The sequence below is a fragment of the Syngnathoides biaculeatus genome, chromosome 3 (genome assembly GCF_019802595.1).
Source record: "Syngnathoides biaculeatus isolate LvHL_M chromosome 3, ASM1980259v1, whole genome shotgun sequence".
NCBI lineage: Eukaryota > Metazoa > Chordata > Actinopteri > Syngnathiformes > Syngnathidae > Syngnathoides > Syngnathoides biaculeatus.
In genome coordinates, this window is record NC_084642.1 from 5,574,226 (window position 1) to 5,583,577 (window position 9,352).

At 43.7% G+C, this 9,352-nt stretch overlaps 1 protein-coding gene across 1 annotated transcript; it reads left to right on the forward strand.

Annotated features, from left to right (window-relative positions):
• The first annotated feature begins 234 nt into the window (after nt 1-234).
• On the forward strand, nt 235-8,172 carry zrsr2 (zinc finger (CCCH type), RNA-binding motif and serine/arginine rich 2). Its single transcript, XM_061813844.1, has 11 exons — nt 235-490; nt 1,045-1,124; nt 1,203-1,284; nt 1,996-2,104; nt 2,274-2,360; nt 2,843-2,881; nt 4,862-4,992; nt 5,093-5,306; nt 6,267-6,322; nt 6,418-6,527; nt 7,231-8,172. The coding sequence occupies exons 1-11, from the start codon at nt 450-452 to the stop codon at nt 8,040-8,042; spliced, it is 1,761 nt and encodes a 586-aa protein (XP_061669828.1). The 5' UTR covers nt 235-449; the 3' UTR covers nt 8,043-8,172.
• Nucleotides 8,173-9,352: the final 1,180 nt, after the last annotated feature.

Genomic DNA, 9,352 nt, shown 5'->3' on the forward strand with positions numbered 1-9,352 from the left:
TTATTATTTTTTTTTATTATCCACCCATTTTGCATATTGCTTATCCTAACTACGATCGCCGGGCTTAACCCAAGTCAAACTCAGGAATCTAACACAATTAATATCGATCTATTTTTAAATTAAAAAAAATCAACAAATAAAATATGAGGAAATTGATGTTTTTAAGGACAAATATTTTGTTAAATATATTGATTATTAAAGTAACTAGTCGCTCGAACGTTTGTTCACCCGGAAGTAGTTGTTTCTCACCCGGGAATGTCTTCCGTCAGTCAGGATAAACAAATGTGGATGTAGACGCTAGCTAACGCCAGAAACAACGATTCAATGAAACCGCGTCAAAATGCGTCACGTTGGGGAACTTTACGTTCTATAACTTGACATTTGCAAATATTAAAGTATCGTAGCTCGTAAACATTTGCTAACTAGCTAGTTAGCTGTGAATAGCTTTGATGGCATCCTCTCCTCTATCGAACGGCGCTCCTCTTTTAAGGTGAATGTGTTTCTGACAGCACGTATTTTAACATCTTGTTCTGTGACGAATTTAGGACTTAACGCGTTACGAGAAGGTGGTGTTAATTATATGTTCTCAGCACAATTGGATGATTCTGTTTTGGAGCAGTAATTCGGGCTATTGTACACTTTTCGTCGCTTATCGCGGTACTAGTTTGTAAATTTGTGCATATTTCCTAAATGTATATTTTACATCACGGTTGTACACGCACGCAAACCTTTTCTAGCGTATCCTCCCCTGTCCCACCGCACACAAAAACTCATCTATTCCACTTATCTTGCGGTGTGATTGGTGACAAGGAACTGAGGATCTAAAGTATTGCTTAGTGCTATTCAAATGCAGTTGGCGGCAGTTAGTCACTTGCAGATTTTGCCCATGTGCAGTCTCTTATCCTGTGCAAATACAGACAGTAGTGAAATCTGAATTTACACTCATAATCAGAATGTTAAATTGAAGTTTACCTATTTTCTGTTGTGAAAACCCGCAAGCATTAAAAACTGTGGTTTAACTTTGGTTTCTTCAATTGAATTTAGTCACAAGCAACGCAAGGCTGCTTCTAGGAAAGAAAGAAGAAAGCGGAAACGACAAGCCATCGCCCGAGCCAGGGAATGTGGTATGAAAGCAACTTGTGTTAACTGTGATATCTTACCATGCCAAAAATTACCACACCATGCCATGTGTTTTGTTATAGAAGTACAAAATGGAACCGTTGTTGATCCCAACGATGAAATGGATGAACAAGACGATGAAGATGACAGTTTTGTTCTTGAAAGGTGGGCTAGAGATCTGAACATTATTTTGTTGCTGTGTACAACAAATTCAGCCCTCAAGCAATGGCCCCCAACATTTTTATTAAAAATACACATGGAAAAGTAAAGAACGAGAACCAGGAATTCCAGATTTCTCTCTCTTTAATCTCTACAAATTATTAAACTCTCAATTTTTCAACAGATTAAATAAATTGCTCAGTTTGTGGGTCCTTTTTGGTTGGGGAGTAGCGGTCGAACGCTTTTTAACAGCAAAGACAGGTGATCGTGAATGAATGTGCTGCCTGTGGCGGCGTCTATTCTGAGAGAAATCTTTGCAGCGGCTCTCGTAATTCAAACGTTCTTGCGAGCAGTTTCCCTCTGGATAACTTCTTATTTCCGTGTATAAGAGAAGCCGTGTGTACTCCATGTCCAAAAAGCTCCTCAAAAAGTCGCTAGTTAAGTGTGTGTCCTTTGATGTTAATAACTTGGCGCTGAAGTGGCCGAGATGTAACCAAGAGAATCCGGTCATTTTTCAAAATAAAAGACTGTTCGGACTTTGATAATAAATACAGTGGAACTAATTGATTATTTCTTTGGCGGCCCAGTACCAATTGATCCACGGCCTGGGGGTTGGGGACCGCCGTCCTAGAGTACTCAGAAGAAGCCTCAGCACCGCAACTGCTAAACTGATTCTGTTCAGATGGTGTTTGAGTTACGTCTCACTTTTCGACCCAGGCAACGGCTGCATGACGAGTGGCTGGAGCGAGAGAGGCTTGCGCAAGAAGAATTCCGTCTGAGATCTGAGAGGGAGGAGGCTGCGAGGAAACGGAGAGAAGAGGATGAGGTAATTTTCCCCTTCATCACATAGAGTCGGAACCCCCAGCGAATAAACATTTTTTTGGGAAAAAAACCCAAAATATTCACTCATCCCGCTTGAGTTCTAAGCGATACAGATGCTCCAGACAAGGGGCCCGGGTTGTGATGTTTACATTTTTTTTTTGCTCTGTTCGCAGCGGAAGATAAAGGAGGAATGGGAGGCTCAGCAGAGACGAGAAGAAGAACAAAAAGAGCAGAAGCAACAGGAGAAGCGAGACAGAGAGGTGAAACGAGCCGTGGGAGGATAAATCCGAAGAGAAATATATCCACTTCAACTTTATTACGATTAAACGTACACTTACTGGCCACGATATACCCCAAAAAGTCCACGATGGTAACAAGCCTCAGTTTTGACCTGTCGCTGTAAGAGAAGTATGAAATTGAATCTGTTTTATGCTTTTAACTTGGTCGGTCACTATGAAATGTTTCCTTGACAAAGTGGCACAAGCCGCATCCCGCTCCTTAACAAAGATACCGTTGAGAAAGTCCTTTCCCATCTCCCGCATCTGTCACAACAAGGACGTATCTTTTAACTTTGTGTTCCGTGTCGGAAAATGATTCTTCAGAAAGCTTTGACATCTTGACGTAATGTTTGTCGGAAATGTTGTGACTTTTTGTCCCTGCCAGTGCGCTCTTAACAAGAAGGTACAGATATGCTTCGCCTAAATCACATTTTTCACCTGACATCTCTTTACACCATTTGTAGGAGGCTGTTCAGAAAATGTTGGATGAAGCTGAAAATCAGGTACCGCCCGCCCTGTTATGTGCTTTTTTTTTTTTTTTTGTCCCATAAATACAGTATTTTCCGCACTATAAGGCGCACCTAAAAGCCTTTAATTTTCTCAATAGCTGATGGTGCACTTTATAATCCGGTGCACCTTATATGTGGATCAATATTGAGCCTTTAGTGCAGCTCCATCTAATGGATGGATAACATAACTCTAGCCTCTACTATACTTCTATTCCAAGTACCTTATAATGTGCTGCGCCTTATATATGAAAAACGTTTTAAAATAGGCCATTCATTGAAGGTGCGCATTACAGTGCGGAAAATATGGTACATTTAATAATCACGATCTTTCATGAATATCATCTATTTTACTGGCATTTTTCCGTTTGTTGTTGCTCTTGTTATTAGAGAAATACATTTTATGAACTGCTCCAAACTCCCCAAGAGGGGTTTGACAGGAAGGGCATCCGGCGTAAAAACTGTGTAAAATATGAGCGTTCATCTGAGATGTCACGCTGTGGCGAGACCTAACGGGACAAGCCGAAAGAAACTTACTTACTTTTTATTTTATGAACCGCACCTGATGGTGTATGTGACAGTTGTGTGCCGTTACATTGTGTGCTTTGTGTAGTGTTGATGGTTTATATACCGTAATTCTCGGCCTACAGAGCGCACCTGGTTATAAGCCTCACCCAGTACATTTGGAAAGGAAATACCATTTGGTACATACGTAGGCCGCACCTCTGTGAAAGCCGCAAGTGCCTACATTGAAACACGAGATATTTACAAAGAAAGACGATACACAGTTTAGCGCTAGCGCCGCTGCATTAATGTTAGCATTAACGCTAATGCTAGCACCACGCTCACAGGGCTGATTGAAAAAAAAAAAAAAAACATACTGGTAAAACTCACCGAGACACGGCAGTAACATGCTAGCGCAGCGCTAACCGGGTCGGTGTGACGGTCAGAGCGCTCCCCCGTGCTGAAAAGTCTCCTTGTGATTAACGCGTGTGCGTTACTAACAAGGGAACTCTGGGTACAAAGCCGACGCTTACTGGGAAATTACCCGCTCTCATTCCTCCTCCTCCTCCTTCTTGTACATGGAGGGAGCTAACATATGTTATATCCTAACCTTAAACCAAAAGTTGATAAAAAGATATACACACATACGTATGTTTGCTGTGTTCTTCTTTCTGAGACGTCCACAGTGTTACGTGTGAATGTTCAAACCAGCAAAATGCAGCAAGGCACTTGTATTGCGTTTCTGACAATTTAATCTCACACACATCAACACAACACAAACGCGATAACATAGCTAACACAAAATAGGCGAGATAGAAAATAGTTGAGCCACAACGGCGAAAAGTCACCTATGTTGAGTGTTCCCAAATGAGCAAATGTTCGTCCCGGCGGGTATCCCAAGTTAGCGAAAGTTCCAGCCGGTCCAAAAATGAAAGGCAGAAGGCGTCCGTGTAGTTAGTGTTCCGAGCAGCGTAAGTTTCGAAACATTTCACACGCTTAACAAAAGCGAACATGAATACTCGGCGACAAGTTGTCGAATGGCACAAGTTGAAGCACGGATGGGGACGTTTCAGACTGGCCGGACATTTACAAAATATAATCACAAGAAGACTTTTCAGCACCGGGAGTGCTCAGGCCATCACACCGGACTGGTAAAAGTCACTTCCTCGGCACATATATTCCACCGGTCTCACTTTTACCTCTTCCGCTCTAGTGCCCCCTTGCGGCTGTTAGAAAAATTCACAAATTAGTCGCATCACCGCGTAAACCACAGGGTTGAAAGCGTGTGATAAAAGTCGCGGCTTATACGCCGAAAATTACGGTAATTGGTGCCGAGTGACAAATTTCACCACCATGTTGACGGTTTTTCTGTCGGCGCTCATAGGAACGTACAAACGTCAGCTTTTAAAAAGAAGTTGTTATTGAGCACGTTCAATTTTTCCCCAAATTGAAACGCGTTTGTTTGTTTTGCAGCTAACTAATGGAGGACCGTGGATGAATCCTGAAGCTCCGGTCACAGACAAATCTGAAAATTATGGGACGGAGCGAGATGCAGCCAACTGCCCTTTCTTCCTCAAGACTGGGTCCTGTCGATTTGGAGACAGGTACAATATCTTTGAGGAAAATTTAAAAAAATCTGTTAAAAAGTCAGTTATTACACATTTGCTATTATTATTGTGATTTTTTTTTTTTTTTTTTTTTTAGATGTTCTCGAAAGCACGTCTACCCATCGAGCAGCCCCACTCTATTGATCCGGGCTATGTTCATAACATACGGCATGGAGCAGTCTCAACGTGACGACTACGACGGGGATGCGTCTCTGGAGCACAGCGAGGAAGATCTGCACGAGTCCTTTACCGAATTCTACCACGATGTTCTACCGGAGTTCAGGACTGTCGGCAAGGTGGTCCAGTTTAAGGTAAAATGCGTCACGACCGCCAACTTGGTGTTAACACTCGAAATGTTTTGGTTTTTTTTGAGGTTGTATTAACTGATTTGAAAATAACCACCAAGTTACATCAGTCATTTCTGCCGGGAAAATGGTTTGAAATCTAATGATTAATGAATATTACAGAAAAATATTAGGTGTGAAATTGTCTTCTGAATAGTATTTTCCTGCATGATAGCCGTTTCACGTTTTGAATTGAACTAAAGAAATGTAGGAAATTAATCTTTCTATAAGCTTATTTCTTGTGATGCACGTGGAGATGGGATGAGGACTCAGCCCTGAGGTACACCTGGAAGATACTCTCTAGAAGTAGTTAAAAAAAAAAAAAAAAAAAAAGAATAATATAATGTAACTAGGCGGCACGGTGGAGCAGCTGGAAAGCATTGGCCCCACAGTTCTGAGGTCCCGAGTTCAATCCCAAACCCGCCTGTGTGGAGTTTGCAAGTTCCTCCCGTGCCTGCGTGGGTTTTCTCCGGGTGGGCACTCCGGTTTCCTCCCACATCCCAAAAACATGCAACATTAATTGGACACTCTAAATTGCCCCCAGGTGTGATTGTGAGTGCGTCTCGATGTGGCCTGCGATTGGCTGCCAACCAGTTCAGGGTGTACCCCGCCTCCTGCCCGTTGACAGCTGGGATAGGCTCCAGCACTCCCCGCGACCCTTGTGGGGATAAGCGGCAAAAAAAATGGATGGATGGAAAAACATGAACAACAAACATAACTCCAATAATCATTGCAGCGGTCACTTTTACAGTTGAAAATTACACTGGCGAGTTTACCAAGCCGCCAACAACAAACAAAAACCGAAACGACCCTCGTGAGGATACGAAAATGGATGGATGGATATAATGTAACTCAGGGTGATTAAATCCAATTTATTATTTCATCAGGATGTTGAGACTAAAAATGTGTTGCGATCTTTGATTTTAGGTCAGCTGCAACCACGAGCCTCACTTGCGAGGGAATGTTTACGTTCAGTTTGACACGTAAGTATCGGATATGACTCATAGAAAAAATCCTGTGTAATAAATGACCCGGACTGGATTGGAATAAACCTTTTAATATGTTGTCTTCTGATTAGTGAGGAGCAGTGCAGACAGGCCTTCATGAAATTTAACGGAAGGTGGTACGCTGGCAAGCAACTCCACTGCGAGATATGTCCTGTGACACGGTGGAAGAATGCCATTTGTGGTGAGTGCAGGAATTTTCCAAAGTTTGAAACGTTCTACGGGAACGCACAGGAATTTGATATACCGTAATTCCCGGCCTGCTTTGGTACGTACATACGCCGCAGCTGTGTAAAAGCCACAAGTGCCCACGTTGAAACGAGATATCTACAAAGAAATACAGTACACAGAGATTAATGCTAGCGCCGCTGCGCTAACGTTAGTGCCACGGGGCTAATCCTAATGCTAGCGCCACCACACTAATGCTAACACCAGGCTAACAGAGCTGGTTAAAAAAAATGTATCGGTAAAAATCACTGAGACACGGCAGTAACACGCTAGCGCAGCGCTAACAGGGCCAGACCGGTAAAAGTCATTTCCTTGGCTCATATATTCCACCGGTCTCACTCTTACCTTTTCCGCTTTAGTGCCCTCTTGTGGCCGTTAGAAAAAAATGCTTAAATTGGCCGCATCGCCGCATAAACCGCACGGTTGAAAGCGCGTGGATAAAAGTCGCAGTTCATAGGCCGGAAATTACGGTAAATGGGAGTAGACCAGGAGTTGATGGAGTTCAAAGTTAGCTCCTGTGGTTAATTTCCCACGGAAATTTATCAAACGACGTTGTGAAAATCTCTTGGAAATTTCCCACCTTTACAGACCGAGACGGTGACAAATTTGTATGTTTTTTTTTTTTTTAATCCCCCACCCCCCATCACCGCACCCCCCAGGACTGTTTGACAGAAAGAAGTGCCCCAAAGGGAAACACTGTAATTTCCTGCATGTATTCCGAAACCCTGGCAATGAATTCTGGGAGGCCGACAGGGACCTTCGCTTATCACCGGACCACAGCAACAGGGGGAGTCAGTCGGAGAGACACTCGGACAGACGCTCGGAGAGACGCGGAGACCGATCTTGGAGGAGCCACTGGAGCCGAAGCCCGCCGAGATCGGAGAGATCTCACGGCAGGCGAGAAGACGACCGACGCGGCGAGAGGAGTCGAGACAGGAGGACGTCGCAGCACCGCGGAGACGACGGCAGGCGCTCATTCGGATCGGCGCGCTACGACAGGGCGAGGGATAGGTACCGAAGCCGAAGCAGAGAAAGATCCAGGAGTAGAAGTCGAGACCGGAATAGGAGTCGAGATCGAGACAGAAACGGGAAAAGTCAGAATAAAGGCGGGGAAAAAGACAGAAATGGAGACGCCGAGAGGAGCAAACGTCACAGCCCGGAGAACGAAGACGGGAAAAGGAGGCCCGACGAGGAGGGCGCCAAGAAGCGTCGGCGCCACAAACACTCGAAAAAGAGCAAAAAGAAGAGCAAGAAGAAGCACAAGAGGAGGAGCCGTTCACCCGGAGGCGTGACTTCGTCCGGGGAGTCGGAAGAAGAGAACGTGGACGAACGCTCTGCAAAAAGTCCGACTGGAGAAAAAGGAGAGCGCTCACAGAACAATGACGGGGACGACTTGAGTGAAAATCCAAGCAGTGATGCAGAGAAGAGTTCGAGAACGCAAGTTGAGGAGCGCGCGCAAAGTTGTTTGTAGCTTTTACAAGTAAAAATCTGTCAAATGTTTTGTTTTTGTATGTTTGATGTGAACGCGTGATCGTCGTTGCGATGTTTTCATTGTGGTGTAACACATACTTTCTCCAATAGATGAAGATTTTTTTGCCGTTGTTTGAATATGTGACATTGAACGAACTGTGTTCCGTTGGTGGTGAATTGGAAATGCACCAAAGTACGCAGTTACAAGGAGGCTAGACATCCATCCATTATCCAAGCTGCTTATCCTCACAAGGGCCAGATGAGAGCTGGAGCCTATCCCGGCTAGCTTTGAGCGAAAGGTGGCCTACACTCTGAACTGGTCGCCAGTCACAGGACAGGTAAACACCATCACTAAGCGGGAATCGATCTCACGCTACCCGCCCCAAAGTCAGGCGTGTGTACCACTACAACCAGGGGTGTCAAACTCATTTTTCTCGTGGGCCACATTGTAGTTGCGGTTTCCCTCAGACCGCCGTTAAAATATTGAACCGTCTAATCATATTTACATGAATTTATTAACTCGTTTTGGAATCAGAAATCAAGGGTAATTGTTCCCCCCCCCCCAACTATTCATGTTTGGTAACACAAAAACGGTGGCAATATCTCAACTTTACCATTTATGATGCACGACAATTTGAAATCTTTGTCCCGATTTTTACAAAAATCACCGAAATTGACACTAGATTTGGCTTCGCGGGCCACATAAAATCATGCGGCGGGCCGGATCTGGCCCCCCGGGCCTTGAGTTTGACACCTGTGCACTACACCATAAATGACTTAAGGTTAGCCGTCATGTTTGGTTAAATTACTTGATGACAACCCAGCCAAATATTTTGTGTGTACCACTTTAAACTTGAGCTTCACTGTACAGTAATTTATGAAATTAATCTAGTTATCCTCCACTCGCCAAGCAGACTGTCATTATTTTTCTATCTTAACTATAAATTGTTGATTAAAGAAAATAAAAAGGAACAATGGAATCGAGTGGAACTGCAAACTACTCCAGACATGACGACCCAGACTAAAGTCTGGTTTAGTCCAATTACTCCAAAATGATCCTTACTGCTGTTATTCCACTCGAAAATGGAAACTTTCACATAATAAAAACACACCGAATTTTATAAGCTGTAAAGACCAAAGTGTCATATCTTGCAACTGAATGAGTTTAAACATTTTTAGTTGCATGTTCCTCATCAGTGCTCGTCATCATATTAACTTGCAGCATTTTCAGATTTCATGTGACCAGCTATGCTAATGATGGAAAAAAAAAAAATGTATCAAAGTGAAACTACACAAAGGAGGGAACGTGGG